This window comes from Bos indicus x Bos taurus, chromosome 10 (genome assembly GCF_003369695.1).
Source record: "Bos indicus x Bos taurus breed Angus x Brahman F1 hybrid chromosome 10, Bos_hybrid_MaternalHap_v2.0, whole genome shotgun sequence".
Taxonomy (NCBI): Eukaryota; Metazoa; Chordata; class Mammalia; order Artiodactyla; family Bovidae; genus Bos; species Bos indicus x Bos taurus.
Window position 1 is genome coordinate 3,638,143 of NC_040085.1, and position 21,223 is coordinate 3,659,365.

General features: G+C 43.4%; 1 protein-coding gene across 1 annotated transcript in view; it reads right to left on the reverse strand.

Annotated features, from left to right (window-relative positions):
* The window catches only part of ARSB (arylsulfatase B), a 181,166-nt gene that overhangs the window by 44,173 nt on the left and 115,770 nt on the right, over window positions 1-21,223 (reverse strand). Inside the window, exon 6 of the mRNA XM_027552938.1 lies at window positions 17,978-18,048. Within this exon, the coding sequence (XP_027408739.1) occupies window positions 17,978-18,048 (71 nt within the window). The remainder of the gene's footprint in view (window positions 1-17,977; window positions 18,049-21,223) is intronic.

The window sequence follows — 21,223 nt, forward strand, 5'->3', positions numbered from 1 at the left end:
TAATGAGAAAGGCAATGTAAATTCCTGTCCAGTTAGCCTAAATAGGGACTTGGGGGAAATTTATGAAGACCTATAAAACATGTCTGAGATTTAAGGTCTTGTATCTCTGTCTTTAACTGCATATCTCACACAAAAAATATTTAGTCTTCAATCAAATATTCATGCAAATATTTTAAATTATAAATCTTGAGCTTCAAATCCGGTAAAAGTCGTTCCTAGACTGCTGCTGCTGCTAAGTCACTTCAGTCGTGTCTGACTCTGTGCGACCCCATGGACTGCAGCCCACCAGGCTCCTCCGTCCATGGGATTTTCCAGGCAAGAGTACTGGAGTGGGGTGCCATTGCCTTCTCTGCCTTCCTAGACTAGGGACTACTCAAAGTATTGTCAGAGAGCCAGCAGCATTGGCTCCACCCGAGAGCTTGCTAGAAATACTGAATGCAGGCCCCAGCCCAGCCCAACTCAACTGAGTGGTCCACATGCCTATTCTAATCTGAGAAGCACTGGTTTGTGGTCAGGTGACAGATCAGACTTTTGGAATACAAGTATGGTCACAAGTGACTTCCTAGACAATGTGGAAAAGTTGTTAGTACTGTTCAGAGACTGCTTTCTTCTTCCCCATTACAGTCTAACTTCTAGTCTAATCTTTTCATCACTGCCTTGCTGATGGTCAGAAGCTGTCCCTGATTGCTGAAAGAGACTAGAGCTCAGGGCACTCTGTAATTTCTGAGGTGGGAAAACAATGCCTGCCAAGGTGATTATCCTCTTGATTTGGTGTCAGATTAAGTAAGAGAAAAGAGGATGCTTGGCGTGAAAGCATCTGAATGGCTGGAGTACCACACTGACAGTACAGTGCATTTTGACCGATATGATCAGGAACTTTAAGAAGTGTGTTTTTCTCTCACTTGCTTACTTCTCCTTCAATAAATAAAGCAGTCTATGTGCAATATAGTTTTTAAAAGTGCTTACAAGCAGGCCTCATCCCTCTCCAGTACTCTTGCCTGGAAAACCCCATGGACAGAGGAGCCTGGTGGGCTGCAGTCCATGGGGTCGCGAGGAATCGGACTCGACTGAGCGACTTCACTTTCACTTTTCACTTTTATGCATTGGAGAAGGAAATGGCAACCCACTCCAGTGTTCTTGCCTGGAGAATCCCAGGGACGGCGGAGCCTGGTGGGCTGCCATCTCTGGGGTCCCACAGAGTTGGACACGACTGAAGCGACTCAGCAGCAGCAGCAGCACAAGCAGGCCTAAGGTCAAGAATGTGTTTGATTTAGCAGTTAGGGGAATTTAAACTCAAACCCAGTTGGTTTTTAAAATCAACTTAATCACCAAAACTTGATGAAGCGCCCTCAAGTTATCTAAAAGAAAGCAGATACTGCACAGTGGAAGAGTTGATGTCATCCGTGGAGCTGCCAAACCATCAACAATCTGGAAAGTGAAATTTTTTTTAAAAGGGAAAATATAAAATTATGAAAAACATGCAGCTCTTAGATTTGCTTGCATGCTCTTCCAAGTGTCTGATGGTTTATGTAATACATCTCTTTCCATTCTTTTCTAATTTGGTTTAGACTGTCAATATTTTCATTTAAAAAGAATGTATATTCATTTGAGCTTCATGTAGGATAAATGCTGTCCTTTATAATTTGAGGAAAGATTAAGAAAAAAACAACCTCACATAAATTTGAAAATACAGTTGAACGAGAAAAGAGAAAGGTTTAGATTTTTTTCAGTCTCTAACATTAAAATATTTAAACATTAGTTGTTAACAGAAATCAGATACTACATTCTACCTTGTCCAAGAAATAACCAAAATCCAATCCTCAACTTTCTTTCAATGACATATTTATCTTACAAATAATTCTTACATTTCAGGCAAATGATTAGAAGGGAGGGTGGTACTTGAGCTGAGTTTCTTTCTCTTTCCTCTTTTATTCTTATTTTCTCTTTTGAGAAAGGAGCTGAAAGTCAGATAAAGACCAAATTATTTTCTGAAAGGAATTTTTATAAAATGATATAGAAGAAAGGCTCTGGAATGAATAAGTGGTCAAAATAATCATGACTTCCTGTCATGATTAGGAAAGACACTAGTGTCTGATGCTTGCCTGCTATTAATTAAGCCAGATCTAAAGTTTTTGTGTTACTTTATGAACAAACATTAGCTCTTACAAATCAAGTACCTCTGACATCTAATCTCTTTTTAAAGGATCTGTTGAAGTCTTTCCCAGGTCTTTCCTTTTTTCATTTTTCTTTAAATAAAGAAGGAAATTTATTTGACTATTGCTTTGGTTGTGTCACTGCTCCAGATGCTTAGGGACAACAACGAATATGAAAGATGAAACCGTCTGCCCTCGTGGAGTTTGTGTTTTAATGGGAGAGGAAGATGATAAAAATCCAGAAACATAAAACCAAAGTTGTTGAGATAATAAATTTAAAGCTATGCTTTTTGAGTAAATCTACCCTAATCATCCCCAAATGCCTTTCATTATTTCTTCCTTTCTCCTTAGAGCCTATGTATTTGATTTCTATCGCTTATCATTTGTTGCTACTTTATTTTATAACTGTGTTAATGTCACTTCCTAGGCCTATATATATACTTTCCTCTGATTCAAAAGGCTCTTCAGAAGCAGAGGCCATGTATTTATTCTCTAGGTATTCGCTGCCAGAAGTAACAGGTTTTATTCTATACATGCCATGACTGATCACTGACATCTTACACTGCGTGTGTGTGCGCTAAGTCACTTCAGTCGTGTCTGACTCTTTGCAACCCTGTGGACTGTAACCTTCTAGGCTGCTCTGTCCATGGGATTCTCCAGGCAAGAATACTGGAGTGGCTTACCATGACTTCCTCCAGGGATCTTCCCGACCCAAGGATCAAACCCGCATCTCTTATGTCTCTTGCGTTGGCAGGCAGTGCCACCATTTACCATTAGTGCCACCTGGGTAGCCCAACATATTACATTATAGGTTACTTAAAGCAGACCACGTCCTCAGCTTTTTACAGCTTACTTCTCAGAAATGTTTTTAAAAGTTTCATTTCAGCCTTTTACATAGGCAGGGCTTTTACTAAAGCCCCTAAAAAATCTGACCAGATTAATCAATATTTAGAAAGTAGACTTACCACAATTTAACTGCACTGGATTTGTCCCATGAAATTTAGTGAGGTTTTAGGTCTTTCCAAAATACTATGGTTGACAATTTCAAGAACAGTATACATCTATCTTTATCCTTATAGGTTGTGGGACTAGGGGACTGAGATAGAAAGATGCCTAGTTTAGACTGGGAGTTTAGTCTGCACATTCCCAAAACTTGAAGAGATCCAGCTACAAAGATGCCTTCAGTGTAGAGGGTGGAGTGGGCACAGGGGCTGGATCTGAAAGGGATGACTTGGACGGTGGCCTACTTCTGTGCTGAGTATCCAAATCAGCATCGACCTTTGAGTAAATTAGAATTGTCAGGCTACTCTTGGAAGCCATTGCTAAAATTTCTAAGCTCTACCAGAATTAAAGAAAAGTAGCCAAATAAATGAGAGGTCAGTTGGAAATGAGAGGGTGTGGTGTCAACATAACCTTGGGGGAAAAAAATTAAGCTGATATGTAAGTGAGGTTTTGAGCAAGTAACCACATGGCCAGACACCCATTTCCCAGAGGCAGGCCCGGCCCAAGCCCTTCAAGTCAGCCTCTGTTATCTGGCCCTGAGAAGCCTTAAAAAAGGTGCTTACTCTGATTTCTTCAAACATAAAATTGGGGCAGTGGGATTTGCCATTTCTGTGTAGTCTAGGCCTGTGGTGAGGATTAATTAGTGTTTTTAAAGTGCTGTGGGTTTGGTTTGGTTTATTTATTTTCTCAGGATGAAAGCCAGTACGCCAGCACCAAGTGTTAACAGCGAAGGTTTGATGTATGTTACTTGAGATGCCCTGTGTGAAGTGGGGTGGGCGGGAAACGAGGCTTGTGGGACGGCCTTCAGCATCAGAAAGGCCACATTTCCAAACACACTTTAGTACTCCCCAAAGTCAAGGAGAAAGACTAAAAGCCTTTGAAAATTAAAAAGGAGAAGAGTTATCAGTATTTAGGTTCTGTGATTGAGGGCTCATACCAGCCCACACCAAGGAAAATTTGACAGCCCTCTGCAGACAAACATTGGCAGCAAGAGAAGACACAAAATTCTGCTAATTCTGTGACAAGCTGTAAAATGAGCTCTCATATTTGATATAGAAAAAGAATGGCAACTCAGACGGTCAGGGTATCAGGACTAACAGCTGAGGAAAAATGCTGTCACATGCTAGCTTCTGTCGGAGAAGGCAATGGCACCCCACTCCAGTACTCTTGCTGGAAAATTCCATGGATGGAGGAGCCTGGTAGGCTGCAGTCCATGAGGTCACTAAGAGTCGGACACGACTGAGCGACTTCACTTGGACTTTTCACTTTCATGCATTGGAGAAGGAAATGGCAAGCCACTCCAGTGTTCTTGCCTGGAGAATCCCAGGGACGGGGGAGCCTGGTGGGCTGCCACCTATGGGGTCGCACAGAGTTGGACATGACTGAAGTGACTTAGCAGCAGCAGCAGCAGCAGCTTCTCTGACCCAGGACAGGTGGGCATAGGGACCAAGAACTCTGGTACAGCCTCCACTTCCACTCGCTAAGAACCCAGCAGTTTTCCAGATATTACAATCTCACAAGAATCCTCTAAGCTGGTTTTAAAAAATAATTTTTATGGCTTTATTCCTGGTTAAGGAAACAATGTGTGCTCATTACTAAAAATTGAAACTGCAGAAATATAGAACATAAAAAGTAGGGACACTACACCTCCAATCCCAACAGTCAGTATATATTTTTTGAACATATTACAGGCGACAGCTGTAACTGTCCTCAATTTATAGGTGATGGAACAGAGGACACAGAGAACTTATCTACCAGCTCACAAGAAATAAGTCAAAGCTGGAACTCAAATCCAGGTCTTTCTGATACTCTGGGACTCTACATGTCCAGTAGGCTACTCTGCCTTAGCCACACCCCGCTCCCTTGTTCCACCACCCTCCCCAGAGATAATTACCATGAGGCACAAACACAGTTTCTATAACAAGCCTTGCAAAGAGAAGCTGCCATCATCCACAGAATCAGGTTACATGTGAAACAGCAAGGTTAGTGTCACAAGTAGATCTGCTTCCCCAGCCTCATTTAAATGTATAATCCTCCATCAACATGCTGAGTATTTGAGTGAGGTGATTGTACTTTTTTCACAAAATCATGCAGAACAGAAAACAGAGACCTCTGAGGTCAGTAGATTGTATCTTATACATGAAGCCTGGACCTGCAGACACATTTATTACATGTGTGTGACCTGCTGCCTCAGTTTCTCCATCTGGATTATAAAGTGGGTAGCTGAACTGACTGCCAGGGTGCCTTCTAGCTGCTGGTACTCCATGCAATGATGGGAAATCTCACTGACAGCTGGTTGGCCTCATGCATTCCACCTAACTTTTTTTTTTTTCCTGCTCAATATATCATTTCAGGTTGAATGACAGAAAGCCGTCCTGTGTTGCTACTTCCCAAATATGCCCAGAAAGACATGAAAGTGCTTTGAAATAATGTATGGTATTACTGCTCTTGCTAGATGTCTTCTGATTAAATGAGCAGATGATAACCAACCTAAATGCCTAACTTATCAGCATGCCTTCTTTGGGGATGTGTACATCTCCTTATACAAAGGGCCTCAAGAGAGCTATATGATGAAATCTTGCCCTCCATGGAATGTATGGCTCTGGATTGGGAAACCATAAACAGAAATAACTGCAGGAGGAAGAAGCAAGATCTCAGTGTCTTAATATGCTCAAGAAAAACTCAAGGGACTCAAGTCCGGAGGGTCGGGGAGGGCTTCATGGAGCAGGAGAATGTGACCTGGGCCCTCAAGAAGGGTCAGAGAAGCAAAGAAAGATGGCAGAGGATGCTGCAGTGGTGCTGAGGGAAATGACAGAGGCTGCAGGAGGCAGGCTAAGGAGTCTGTACGTGGCTGTTGGCAGCTGGGACCCACCAACAGCTGTCAAGCAGGTAAGTGAGGGGCTGTGTCTATGTCCTCCTTCAACAAAAGCTAAACCCTAAATGATCTCTTGTACACTTCGCCAACAAAGGTCCGTATAGTTAAAGCTATGGTTTTTTTCCAGAAGTCATGTATGGATGTGAAAGTTGGACCATAAAGAAGGCTGAGCACCAAAGAATTGATGCTTTCGAACTGTGGTGCTGGAGAAGACTCTTGAGAGTCCCTTGGACTGCAAGGAGATCAAACCTGTCAATCCTAAAGGAAATCAACTTTGAATATTCATTGGAAGGACTGAAGCTAAAGCTCCAATACTTTGGCCACCTGATGCGAAGAGCCAACCCATTGGAGAAAACCCTGATGCTGGGAAAGATTGAGGGTGGGAGGAGAAGGGGGTGACAGGATGAGATGGTTGGATGGCATCATCGACTCAATGGACATGAGTTTGAGCAAGCTCCAGGAGTTGAAGGACAGGGAAGCCTGGTGTGCTGAAGTTCATGGGGTCACAAAGGGTCAGACACAATTTAGCTACTGAACAGCAACCACCTATAACTGTATACCTATGGTGGGCAGGCAGTGTCTACTGAACAAATCACCTCAGAAACGGCACCTTAGCATCAGGAAGTGGATCTGAATTTGCTCTAAAGAGGAAAACAGGGAGCAGCTCCAAGCATGCAGACCTGGGCCACTCCTGGATCTGGCCTACAGACCTGAACATTTTACCACAGAAAACGTGCGTGTGAGAGGAGGGGAGGGAGTGAAGACTGTTCTTTCACCCTGTAATCATGAGCAGAAGTAACATCCTATTATAACTTTTGAAGAGAAGAGGCCCTTTCGATGCTATAGTGACGAAGACGTACAGAATCACTTTGAAGCCTTGGCCTTTGGAGTGGAAAATGCTAACATCTGTCAGGGCCCTTCATGTCTAATCATGCTTCTGCCAGTGGGGGCTGAGCACTTTATGTGTGTGTGTGTGTCAGGTCACACACGTGGATGGGTGTGAGAATTCTGACGATTCACTGAAAGCCACATCTGACTTCCAACGTGAGTTGTGGTCATAGACGGAGTAGCGTCTTTACCACGGAATAGCCCAGATCAAGCCTTGGGTATATAGAATGAGCACATACATTTTCTCTAAGGCAGACTAATACCTTTGAAATCATTTCTCCTCCTGGTCTGAGGCAGGACAGGGACTAGAACTGGCTGACTAGAACCGAGGGGAACCACAGAATTTGGGGCTTCAGAGTGCTTTAGAACCAGGCCGAGTGGCATTCACACCTGTAGGACCTCGGAGCCTAACCTGGGATCACAGCTAACTCCCCACCCTCTGGATGTTTCCAGGCTTTCCCGCAAATCACCTTCAACAGTACCATCCCCTCGCCCCAGGCTCTTGCACAGGCTTCCTCCACGGCCCACCCTGCACAGCTGGAGACAGACCCTGAGACCTGCTAGAAAGAAACCCTTTAAAGACATGGGAGGATAGGAGGGGAGAATAAATAATTCTTAGGATCTACTCTTAGCAATGAAGGAAGAGAAAAGGTACTACCTGAACAGAGACCAAAATGTGTCCATGCAAGGTCACCTGAAAACAGAGCCTCTGAAGATGAATTAGAGGTTTCCTCAAAGCACACGGGGAAGCAATTATAAACCATATGTTTGACACTGGCCGGGGGCCCGGGGCAAGAGAGATAAAAGCAGAGGCGGCTTTGCGGGCACTGAGAGAGCCAGTGCCCAGGCCAGCAATGAAAGGGAGCTTTCCAGAAAGGCGGAAACAGGAACAGAGACCAGCAAGAAGCAGCTGCACCCTCGGCTCAGAGGGGAAGCCAGCTGAGCTGAAACCAGCCGGGGGATTTTATTTATGTGTATTTGTCCCTGGTCGCTCAGACGGTAAAGAATCTGCCTGCAGTGCGGGAGACCCAGGTTTGATCCCTGGGTCGGGAAGATCCCCTGGAGAAGGGAATGGCAACCCACTTCAGTATTCTTGCCTGGAGAATCCCATGGACAGTGGCGCCTGGTGGGCTATAGTTCAAGGGGTCCCAAAGAGTTGGACATGACTCGGTCACTAACACTTTCACTTTCTTTCATTTGTCCATCAAGGAAGTCTGGGGGAAAGAGGTGAAGTGGGCAGGGAAAATGCCACATCACTGGATATTTTCCATGAGGGGAAGGGTGAGGGTGGGCATTTATATGCTGGATAAGTAGTTTCAAACATCTGTATGTGATAACGTTAATTAAAATAAAAAGCAGCTTGTGGCTTTTTTTTTCTTAGGCACAAAATGTAGGATGTGAGTTCAGGGTTTAAGAGGAGAGTGTGAATTGCCATCTGGAGGCACTTTCAGGTTCAAGAAAGGCTAAGATACAATAAAACAAAGACTATATAACCTGTTGGTCTAGTCATCGTTCATGAACAAATATTTATTGAGGACTTAGTATAATGGTAGGCCTGTGCTATGCACTGGAAATACGGCAATAAAAGAAAAAGTTATAGATCTTGTCTTCATGGAGTTTCTATGCTTTTGGCAGGGGGATTAAATTTCATTTATTTTTAGTTTTTAAAATATTGGTACAATATAATGCATAACATAGAATTTACTGTCTGAACCATTTTCAAGTGTCCAGTTCAGTGGCATCGAGTATGATCACATTCGTGTGCTACCATCACCATCATCCGTCCACAGAACTCTTTATCTTATAAAACCGAAACTCAATATCCACTAAAAAGCAACAACTCCCATTCTGCCTTCCACTGCGGCATACCTTGGTAGATTGTGGCTTTGATATTAACAGAAAAATGTTTCCAAAAGACTGGTGTGTACACCAGTCGATGTGCTACTTTCTGTCTCTAGGATTTCAACTACCCTAGGTACCTCATGTGAGTGGAATCATACGGTATTTGTCTTTTTTTTGTAACTGGCATATTTCATTTACCATACTGTCCTCAAGGTTTAACCATGTTGCAACATGTGTCAGAATTTTCCTTTCTTTCTAGGACTGAGTAATAATGCTCCATTGTATGTAGTACATTTTGTTTATCCATCCCTCTCTCAGTGGACACTTGGGTGGCTTCCACCTTCTGGCCACTGTGAACAATGCTGTTCAAGTCCCTGATTTCAATTCTTTTGGGCATATATCCAGGTATGGAATTGCTGGATCACACGGCAGTTCTATTTTTACATTTTTGAGGAACTGCCACACTGTTTCCAGAGCGCTGTACCAGTTTACATTCCCAATAGCAGTGCACAAGCGCTCCAAGTCACATCCTTCTCAATGGCCGTTCTTCTCCTTCCTCCACCCCTCCCTTCCTGTAGCCACCCTCATTGGTATGATCTACGGCTCTCTGAGATTTCTTTATGCTTTACTGCAGAATCTCCTGGCTCACCCTTTGACCTCTGGTGTGTGCGTGTACACACCAGTCTTTTGGAAACATTTTTACTGTTAATATCAAAGCCACAACCTACCAAGGTATGCGGCCATGGAAAAAACCCTAACTCCGCTAGTAGGAAGGGCTTCTGTGGTGACTTGTACTCTTAGAATAAGGGGGAGGTGGTATAGATGCTACAAGGCAAGAGGCCAGCTTTTGAGGGGCTCTGGTCCTATGTGGAAGGCAGAACTTCCTTCAGAAAAGTCTAACATCAATTCCTACAATCCATGATAGGAGGAGACATTGGTTCACCACTGCCAACGAGACCCACTAAAGGAGAGACAGCAGATGGAAAACTGGAGTGATGCAGTGATGTTTCAGAACACTGGCCAGAAAGGTGGGAAAGATGTAGTAACAACAAAATCGTGTAATAATTCACACTACTCTAGTGCTTGGAGCAAACTTATACGCAGAGGACATCACGCAAAATGCCAGGCCGGATGAAGCACAGGCTGGAATCAAGATTGCCGGGAGAAATATCAATAACCTCAGATATGCAGATGACACCACCCTTATGGCAGAAAGCAAATAAGAACTAAAGAGCCTCTTGATGAAAGTGAAAGAGGAGAGTGAAAAAGTTGGCTTAAAGCTCAACATTCAGAAAACGAAGATCATGGCATCTGATCCCATCACTTCATGGCAAATAGATGGGGAAACAATGGAAACAGTGACAGACTTCATTTTGGGGGGCTTCAAAATCACTGCAGATGGTGACTGTAGCCATGAAATTAAAAGACGATTGCTCCTTGGAAGAAAAGCTATGACCAACCTAGACAGCATATTAAAAAGCAGAGACATTACTTTGCCAACAAAGGTCCATCTAGTCAAAGCTATGGTTTTTCCAGTGGTCATGTATGGATGTGAGAGTTGGACTACAAAGAAAGCTGAGAGGCAAAGAATTGATGCTTTTGAACTGTGGTGTTGGAGAAGACTCTTGAGAGTCCCTTGGACTGCAAGGAGATCCAACCAGTCAATCCTAAAGGAAATCAGTACTGAATATTCATTGGAAGGACTTTTGTTAAAGCTGAAACTCCAATACTTTGGCCATGTGATGCAAAGAACTGACTCATTGGAAAAGACCCTGAGGCTCGGAAAGATTGAAGGTGAGAAGAGAAGGGGAAGACAGAGGACAAGATGGTTAGATGGCATCACTGACTCGATGGACATGAATTTGAGTAAGCTCCGGGAGTTGGTGATGGACAGGGAAGCCCGGTGTGCTTTAGTCCATGGGGTCGCAAAGAGTTGGACACAACTGAGCGACTGCACTGAACTGAGTTCTTATAATGTTTACCTTCCTCTGGTGGCTCAGATGGTAAAGAACCTGCCTGCCAGTGCAGGCGCCACAGGAGATGCTGGTTTGATCCCTGGGTCGGGAAGATCCCTTGGAGAAGGGAATGGCTACCCACTCCAGTATTCTTGCCTGGAGGATTCCATGGACAGAGAAGCCTGGTAGGCCACAGTCCACGGGGTTGCAAAGAGTCCGACGTGACCGAGCGACTAACTCTTACACCGTTTCTAACATTATCACCTGTGTTCGTCTACTTACAAACATGTCTTTGGCTACACCACTGCTTATTAACAAGTGCATCTTTTCCAGCAGAGTGACAAAGAAGAAATGGTAAGCTTTGCTCTGTTGGTCCTACTTCTGTAGAGACCCACACAATGCTGAAGCTGGAAGGGACCTCAGATGTCACTTAATTCAGTTTTCACCTCACAGATAAGGAAGTGGCTTTGGGGAAGGTGGGGGTGGAATATTACTCTCTTCTCCCATAAGTAAGCACAAACCATATGAGAAGTGTTGGCATTAGAAAGCAAAGAAATGTTTCCATGATAACAGTGACCCAGTCATCTCTCCTTCATTTGTACCCTACATGGGCTACCTTCTGATTTTATTCCACAAAAGCCTCTAGAACATAATCATAAAACACATTCTATGAATATGACATGCAGTCTTACTGTCCTACGAATATATACTGTCTTATAGCTGGATTTAATTTCCCTCCCACAAATTAACTGCACAGAAAAGGAACTGGGCTTGTATTGTCATCCTTGAAAGGAGCAGGACCCCAAAGGTAGATCCCCTTTTTCTAATTCTGCCCCACAGTGGGTTGAAATGGATATGAAAACTGAGAAGAAAAGACCCATGATGTTGCCCATGAACAGGGATGAGAAGGAGGTGGCACATTGCTACCCACAGGCACAGAAAGTAGGAAATGCTCTGGTTTTGTGAACCGATAGTGAATATGGCTCCATGTTGATGCCAGGGCCTGACAATGCCCCTCCTCACACTCAGGGGTTAGAGCAGGAGTCCTCAAGCAGTAGGGAGGGTCAACAGGAAGGCCTGGGGTGGGCTTCCAGGAGGTGGGGAGCAGGAGCAGATGGCCAGGAAGAAGTCCTAAATCTGGGACAGCAGCGAAGGGTTTCCATTCATCAATTAATACGTGGGAAACCAAGTTCCAGAAAAGTGAAGGGACCTGCTCCAGACCTCATAATCTATGAATGACAAGATGAAGACAGTTTTCTCTCCTGATTTCCATGCCCCAATTCTTACTCTGGAAAAATCTTTTGCCTGTGTTGTTACCTTGCTAGGGGCACTTTGAGGAAGACGGCAAAAATTCATGGCAGGTTATACTAAGAACCCCACGGCAAGCAGCACTGTGGCCCATCACACAGGAATACAGTTCTCAAGCTCCCACTTCTGATGCCAAGACAACACACAGCTCAGTGAGTGAAGGGGGTTGAAGTTTCTCATTTGCAGGTGGAACTTAGTCTGTGAGGACATCTTACAGCCATTATGGCGTGGGCAGCCTTTTCAGCACATGCCTGGATGTCATACTGGGCTTTGCAGTGCCTTAAGCTACTCAGAGGTTGTGAAAACCATCCCTACTTCCCCTTTATTCTCTCTTACCACCCTGAGAGACGCTTACCTGACTGGCCCCTGGCTATGCATCACTGCTCCAGTGAATCAGCTATGGGCTGGAATGTGTCATATCTCCAGGTGTGCTGGGGCAGAGAAGAGTTTAAACAATCGATGCATCTCCATAGTAGCTAACCATAGGTCTGTGATCCTCTCACAGACCTGAAGCTCCTCTGAAGCTGATCAAATCATTTCCTAGTACTTTCTAGAACAATTCTTCTAGACCCACAGAAATGTAATGCAAATGCCATGTGTGATTTAAAATTTTCTATTAAGCACATTGAAAGAGGAAAAGGAAATAACTGAAATTACAATCAATATATTTAAACTTGATATACCAAGGGAAATGAAAGTGAAATTCGCTCAGTTGTGTCCAACTCTTTGCGACCCCATGGACTTTACAGTCCAGAAGACTGGAATAGGTAGCCATTCCCTTCTCCAGGGGCTCTTCCCAACCCAGGGATCAAACCCAGGTCTCCCGCACTGTGAGTGGATTCTTTACCAGCTAAGCCATAAGGGAAGCCCAAGAGTACTGGAGTGGGTAGCCCATCCCTTCTCCAGCGGATCTGCCCAACACAGGAATCGAACCCAGGTCTCCCACATTGTGGGCAGATTCTTTACCAGCTGAGCAACAAGGGCACTGCCATTTCAACCAGTAATAAATAAATAAATATATATATATAATATATATATGTTTTATAGTTTTTGTGCGAAGTCTTCAAAAGCGGATGAGTGTTTTAGGTTTGCAGCACACACACCTTGATCTACAGTTAGCCACATTTCAAGTGCTCAGTAGTTGCACAAGCCTAGTGGCTAGCATATTGGATATATTACTACCCTTGCCTCTATTGACATATGTTTACTCCAATAGAAATAGAAATTTCTCCATCCTGTAACCATTCTTCCCTATCTCAGGACCATTTCCTTTCCAGGTTTAATGATTCTAGGTGGTCTTTATTCCATCCCAGACCTTCTCCAACCATTCACTCAGTCTTTAAATAATCCTCACAGAGTACCTACCAAGTGCCAGGTTTTTGTGTAAACTTATGAGGATGGAAAGATAAATATTACATAAAACTTGAAGTCCGGGAGCTCTCAGCTAAGTGGGAAATGTAGGCACATACCGGAAAATGTGGTCAACGCCATACAGAGATATGGCCTTCCCAAGTGCCTCAGCAGTAAAGAACCTGTCTGCAATGCAGGAGGCCTGGGTTTGATCCCTGGGTCGGGAAGATCCCCTGGAGGAGGAAATGGCAACCCACCCCAGTATTCTTCCCTGGGAAATTCCATGGACAGAGGAGCCTGGCATGCTATAGTTCATGGGGTCACAGAGAGTAAGACATGACTGAAGCAACTTAGCATAGCATATACAGAGACATATATGAAGGGGTTGGAGAAGGCAATGGCACCCTACTCCAGTACTCTTGCCTGGAAATCCATGGACGGAAGAGCCTGGTAGGCTGCAGTCCATGGGGTTGCGAAGAGTCGGACATGACTAAGCGACTTCACTTTCACTTTTTACTTTCATGCATTGGAGAAGGAAATGGCAACCCACTACAGTGCTCTTGCCTGGAGAATCCCGGGGACGGGGGAGCCTGGTGGGCTGCCGTCTATGGGGTCGCACAGAGTTGGACACGACTGAAGCGACTTAGCAGCAGCAGCAGCATATGCAGGTGCATATATGTGGACAGGAAGGAGTACTGTTTCCTCTGGGGTTTTCAGAAAGCATTCACAGAACTGGGACAAGTGTACTGGGTTTTAAGGGATGAGGAAAATTCTGGAGGAGCAGCGAAAGGAATAGGGAAAAGCATGCTCAAGACCTAAGGATGACGATCTGCATACTTGGAAATGGCAAGTGTCTAGGAGAGTGAGAAGATGGAGGAAGGGCCTAGAGTGAGGCTGGCAAGGAGAGCTGGGCCCCAAATGTCTGGTGACACACTCAGAATTACTGTGCGGTCATCCTCCGGGCAGGGAAATCCTAAGGCAGGTTGTAGCACAGACTGGAGAGGACAAAAAGAGTAAGAAGAGCCTGAACCACGGGGAAGTGGTATGTCTAAAAGAGTGGACGGGAGCACCCAAAGGAATGAAGGGAATGTCAGAGCAATATTTCCTGCAGACAGTTTCACAACGAGGGATGATGACAGATCCTGGCAAAGGGTCTAATAGTCAACACTTTCTAGGTCCTAACTCATGACACAGGGGGATCAGGGCCACTAGCATGGTATTTATAAAGGGCTGTTGCACGCATTACAACCTATGGGGATGTGGGAGCACCACATGGCCTCTCTCCCTGCAGGAATTAAAAGGGTTCCCTCTGGGTTAATTTAGGCACTTGGCAGAATCAAGCTAAGTTGCAGTATTGCCAGGAAAATCACAGGTTTATGAGACTTGGCAGGTCTGGGAAGCACCTGCGCAGCCTGATCAGATGATGTGCTGGCTGATTTCAGTTCAGTTCAGTCCCTCAGTCGTGTCTGACTCTTTGAGACCCCATAAACCGCAGCACGCCAGGCCTCCCTGTCCATCACCAACTCCCAGAGTCTACCCAAACCCATGTCCATTGAGTTGGTGATGCCATCCAACCATCGCATCCTCTGTCACCCCCTTATCCTCCTGCCCTCAATCTTTCCCAGCATCAGGGTCTTTTCAAATGAGTTAGTTATTCACCTCAGATGGCCAAAGTATTGGAGTTTCAGCTTCAACATCAGTCCTTCCAATCAACATCCAGGACTGATCTCCTTTAGGATGGACTGGATGGATCTCCTGGCAGTCCAAGGGACTCTTAAGAGTCTTCTCCAACACCACAGTTCAAAAGCATCAATTCTTTGGCACTCAGCTTTCCTCACAGTCCAACTTTCATATCCATACATGACTACTGGAAAAACCATAGCCTTGACTAGACGGACCTTTGTTGGCAAAGTAATGTCTCTGCTTTTGAATATGCTATCTAGGTTGGTCATAACTTTGCTTCCAAGGAGTAAGTGTCTTTTAATTTCATGGCTGCAGTTACCATCGGCAGTGATTTTGGAGCCCCAAAAAATAAAGTCTGACACTGTTTCCCCATCTATTTGCCATGAAGTGATGGGACCAGATGCCATGATCTTAGTTTTCTGAATGTTGAGCTTTAAGCCAACTTTTTCACTCTCCTCTTTCACTTTCATCAAGAGGCTCTTTAGTTCCTCTTCACTTTCTGCCATAAGGGTGGTGTCATCTGCATATCTGAGGTTATTGATATTTCTCCTGGCAATCTTGATTCCAGCTTGTGCTTCTTCCAGCCCAGCGTTTCTCATGATGTGCTCTGCATGTAAGTTAAATAAGCGGGTGACAATATACAGCCTTGTTGCACCCCTTTTGCTCATGCTCAAGCTGATGATTTGGCCTTGAGTTTTGTGGAAGGAGGTTCTGACACTCTCAGGTAAGAATGGGGCAATAACAGCACTACGCTGACGGTTACAGGGAGGCTCAGAGATGGGTTCTTCTTTTATAGATGGGAAAGCTGGGGCTCGGAGAGGGAACTGGCTTTTCAAAGATGGGGTCTCCTTTTTTTTAAAACATTTAGTGTTAATTGAAGGATAGTTGCTTTAAATATTGTGTTGGTTTCTGCCATACATCAACATGAATCAGCTATGGGTACACACACGTGTTCCCTCCCTCTTGAGCCGCCCTCTACAATTTTCACTTTTCAAAAAGATCTAAAAGGAAGTAATAACAAAGCTGAAAAAAAATGTAAAAACCACTCAGTATTCTGTAATAACCTATACGAGAAAAGAAATCAAAAAAGAACAGATACATGTACACGTATGGGCTTCCCAGGAGGCTCAGTGATAAAGAATCCACCTGCAAAGGAGGAACATGGGCTCGACCCCTGGTCGGGAAGATCCCCTGGAGGAGGAACTGGCAGCCCGTTCCAGGATTCCTCCCAGGATAATACGATGGACAGAGGAGCCTTGGTTGGGGGTCGGGGTGCTATAGTTCATAGGGCTGCAAAGAGTCAGACACGGCAGAAGCGACTGAGTGTGCAAGCACATATGTACAACTGAACCAGCGGCTGCACGCCCAAAATCAACACAACATTGTAGATCAAGCACATCCCACTCTAAAATAAAAATTAAATTTTAAAAATGTAAAAACTATTCTCAACTTGCACCCAGCCACTATTTTAAAAGAGATTGCATTGAACCCATAGATAAGCTGAGGGGATATTGTCATCATAGCAATATTTCTTAATTAATCACCTATTTTATACATAGTATCAATTGTGTATATATGTCAATCCCAATCTCCCAGTTCATCCGTCTCCTATTCCCCCTCGGGGTCTATATGGTTGAGCTCTATATCTGTGTCTCTGTTTCTGCTTGGCAAATAAGATAATCTATATCATTTTTCTAGATCCCACATATATGTAGCAATATATAATATTTGCTTTTCTCTGACTTACTTTTTTTCTTTGTAATTTATTGTTTTATTGAAGGATAATTGCTTTACAGAATTTTGCTGTTTTCTGTCAAACCTCAACATGAATCAGCCATAGGTGTACATATATCCCCTCCCTTTTGAGCCTCCCTCCCATCTCCCTCCCCATCCCACCCCTCTAGGTTGATACAGAGCTCCTGTTTGTGTTCCCTGAGCCATACGGCAAATTCCTGTTGGCTATCTATTTTATATATGGTAATGTAAGTTTCCATGTTACTCTCTCCATACATCTCACCCTCTCTTCCCCTCTCCCCATAAGTCTATTCTCTATGTCTGTTTCTCCATTGCAAACACATTAAAAGATGCTCAACACTGCTCATTATTAGAGAAATGCAAATCAAAACCACAATGAGATATCACCTCACACCAGTCAGAATAGCCATCATCAAAAGGTCTACAAACAATAAATGCTGGAGAGGGTGTGGAGAAGAGGGAACACTCTTGCACTGTTGGTGGGAATGTAAATTGATCACAGCCACTATGGAAGACGGTATGGAGATTCCTTAAGAAACTGGGAATAAAACCACCGTATGACCCAGCAATCTCACTCCTAGGCACATACCCTGAGGAAACCAAAATTGAAAAAGATACACATACACCAATGTTCAATGCAGCACTATGTACAATGGCTAGAACACGGAAGCAACCTAGATGCCCATCGACAGATGAATGGATAAAGAAGTTGTGGTACATATACACAATGGAATATTACCCAGCCATGAAAGGAATGCATTTGAGTCCGTTCTGATGAGGTGGATGAAACTAGAACCTATCATACAGAGTAAAGTGAGTCAGAAAGAGAAAGAAAAGTATCATATTCTAACGCACACATACAGAATCTAGAAAAACGGTACCGAAGAATGTATTTATAGGGCAGCAATGGGTTCTCCTTTTATAGATGGGAAAGCTGGGGCTCGGGGAGGGAACAGGCTTAGAAGGTCACATAGCTCATTAGCAGCATTCACCGTGTGTGTCAACAAAGCCCAGGGACACTGGTGGCACAGGTGCCATGGAGAAATGTTCACTTTCACAGCGAACTCAAGTGGAAAAGGAGAATTAGGCTAGACAGCCACTGGGCAATAAAACCATCTTTGTAAGCCAAAGAGACATAAGTTAGCAGCAATAAACAAGGTACTCACACGGTGCAGTATCTACAAAGTTTGGGTCGATATTGTGCAGCAGCTCCATTCTGGGGGACGGGCTTCCTTCACTGAAAAAGAATTTTTTAGAAAATGTTAATTTCCTCTTTCAAATGGGTATGAGTAACTGTAATACTTCCTTTCCTTGTACTTATAGGAAATAACAAAACTGCCAGTTAACAACTCCGTCATGAATTCAGAGGCCTCCAAAATCTGTGGTTGTGCATCTTCAAGTAGTCATCGCTTGTCTACCTTGTCACAATGACTGAATGTTTACATAACAACTTCAGTGTCAAGCATGTGACCATTACAAAGATGAGTTCTGTGACCCTTTGCAATAAATAATGTGACTGTATTTAAACATGACCATTCGTTACAGCAGTGAAATGAGAACTCTAGTGTAGGCTCCACACTGAGCACTCACAGGGAAAGGAAGAAACGGCATCTGCTAAGATGGCAGTGCCCATATCACAGATGCAGCCTTTTAAATGAGCCCATATGAGAAAAATGAGTGTCTTCTGCATCTAAATTTATAGTGTGAAACTTACATGCAATATAAATACATATGAAATAGTTATATCTCTTTAAGACTTTTTATTTTTTATTTTTTTAATTTATATATATTTTTTTACTTTACAATATTGTACTGGTTTCGCCATACATCAACATGCATCCGCCACGGGTGTACACGTGTTCCCCATCCTGAACCCCCCTCCCACCTCCCTGCCCATACCATCTCTCTGGGTCATTCCAGTGCACCAGCCCCAAGCTTCCTGTATCCTGCCATATGTGCAAGTGCAATCACAACTCACATTAGTGTTGAAAACAAACTTGGAAAGCAGTTCAACCTGCTCATGTTTCAAATGAGAAAGACACATAGTAAGTTATTGGCCAAATATTTGGTTGTGAGTGTTTTTTTTTAAAAATTGGGAGCATAAACATCACCAGTTGTACACAAGGTGTGCAAAAAGCACCCAGATCACTTTGCTCGTATAGATCCAGCCTTATGGAAGAAGTTCTTAGACATAACTTCAATCGTTGGGAGACTCCGAAGGACTACTTGATAATACAACATAATGTTGCAAAATACTACTAATACTACAGGATTTGTCCACATCCGAATAACCAATAAAGCCCCTAATGTAACCAAGAATACATGCTTCAATGTCCACATACCAAACTCACAGTTAGTTGTCTACAGTAGTGGTTTAGGATTTCAAGGACTCGTAAATTTTCAAAAAATCTGGGTTGTGAACGGCAATGTTATACTTGCCAAGCATGGAAAACTTAAAACAAACCTCATGAATAAAAAACAAAACCAAAAAAACTTTCAACTATCATCACCATCCATTATTTTACAAAATAAAGGTAATTTTAATGGCAACAAAAGTTAGGACAAATACAGTCTCAGAATAAGAAACAATCCTTTAAAGTGAATATATTTAACTTCAGGATTCTATAAGATTTCCTTTTTCCTCTCTACTCCATAAAAGCCTCTAACTAGAGAGTGGGAGGAAAACATACAAGGATGCTTCTAGGCCTGGGGGCAGCTCTGTGCATGTGTGGGGGCTATTTCCTGGGGCTTCTCATTTTCTTCCTGACACATTTAACTAATGACCTGTATATCATGGAGACTGTCAACCAATCCAAAATGATAGGAACTAGGGTTTCATCCCAGAAGCTCTGAATATAAGTAGGGATGATAAGCAAAAAAAAGATGAAGATAAGCAAATCTTAACAGAATGGTGATGTCTAATTTGTGAGGTTAAAAAAAGCAAGCAAACAGAGCTAAAATCTGGTTGATAAAAATAGCAAGTAAGTCAGGAGGGGAAATCAGAATAAAAACATTTGAAAGTCTTTGTATTATTTGGAAGAGGATACAACTGTACATTAAATTTAGATTTTAGTAAAGTAAAATTTACATGTTGAAATTTTAGGTAACTTAGAAACAAAGGTATGACTTTTCTGGACTAAAACAAAACAGAATTCATTCAATCCAAAAAAAAAAAAAAAGACAAGAAAGAAGGTGGAGGAACTTCCAGATTTCTCATCTTTATAAGTAGAGCTCACTGGAATATCCCAAAGTACTAGGCATGGTTAAATAAAAGATATTTTTTCCAAAAATTTTTAAAGGGAATTTATCTGTATATCAGGAGAAGGCAATGGCACCCCACTCCAGTACTCTTGCCTGGAAAATCCCATGGATGGAGGAGCCTGGTGGGCTGCAGTCCATGGGGTCGCTGGGAGTTGGACACGACTGAGCAACTTCACTTTCACTTTTCACTTTCTCACATTGGAGAAGGAAATGGCAACCCACTCCAGTATTCTTGCCTGGAGAATCCCAGGGATGGGGGAGCCTGGGGGGCTGCCGTCTTGGGGTTGCACAGAGTCGGACACAACTGAGCAACTTCACTTTCACTTTATCTGTATATCATTCATTTCATTTTTTCATTATTCAGAAGAGCCACAGATACTGCAAAATAATGAAACTTAATAGCAAGAGATGAATTTTGAAACTAAAGGTTATGAGTAATCCCAGTGATGAATTATTTGCTGGGGAAAATCATCGCAGGTAGAATCTCATGATACAGACAGGAGTGAAAAAACTAAAAGTCAACCAACCTTTTTAAGTCATGTATGTAGTGATGCTACTTTTTAAAATCTACTAATCAGGATATTTTGATAAGGACGTGGTCAGAGATATAAGCCAAGGAAATACAAAATAAGACAAGTGATTTAAACAATAACCAAATACCATTAGAGACTTCAAGTTATTAAATAAGTCAAGAAAACTACATGTACATTTAAAGGAACTGAATTATCATAAATCTTGGGTTGCATGTGTGCTAAGTCTCTTCAGTGATGTCTGACTCTTTGAGACCCTATGGGCTGCCAGGCTCCTCTGTCCATGGGATTCTCCAGGCAAGAACACTGGAGTGGGTTGCTATACCCTCTTCCAGGGGATATTCTTGACCCAGAGATCGAACCCATGTCTCTTAAGCCTCCTGCATTGGTAAGCGGGTTCTTTACCACTAGGGCCACCTAGGAAGCCCAAACTTTGGGTTCAGTTCAGTTCAGTCACTCAGTCGTGTCCGACTCTTTGCGACCCCATGAATCGCAGCACGCCAGGCCTCCCTGTCCATCACCATCTCCCGGAGTTCATTCAGACTCAAGTCCATGGAGTCAGTGATGCCATCCAGCCATCTCATCCTCTGTTGTCCCCTTCTCCTCCTGCCCCCAATCCCT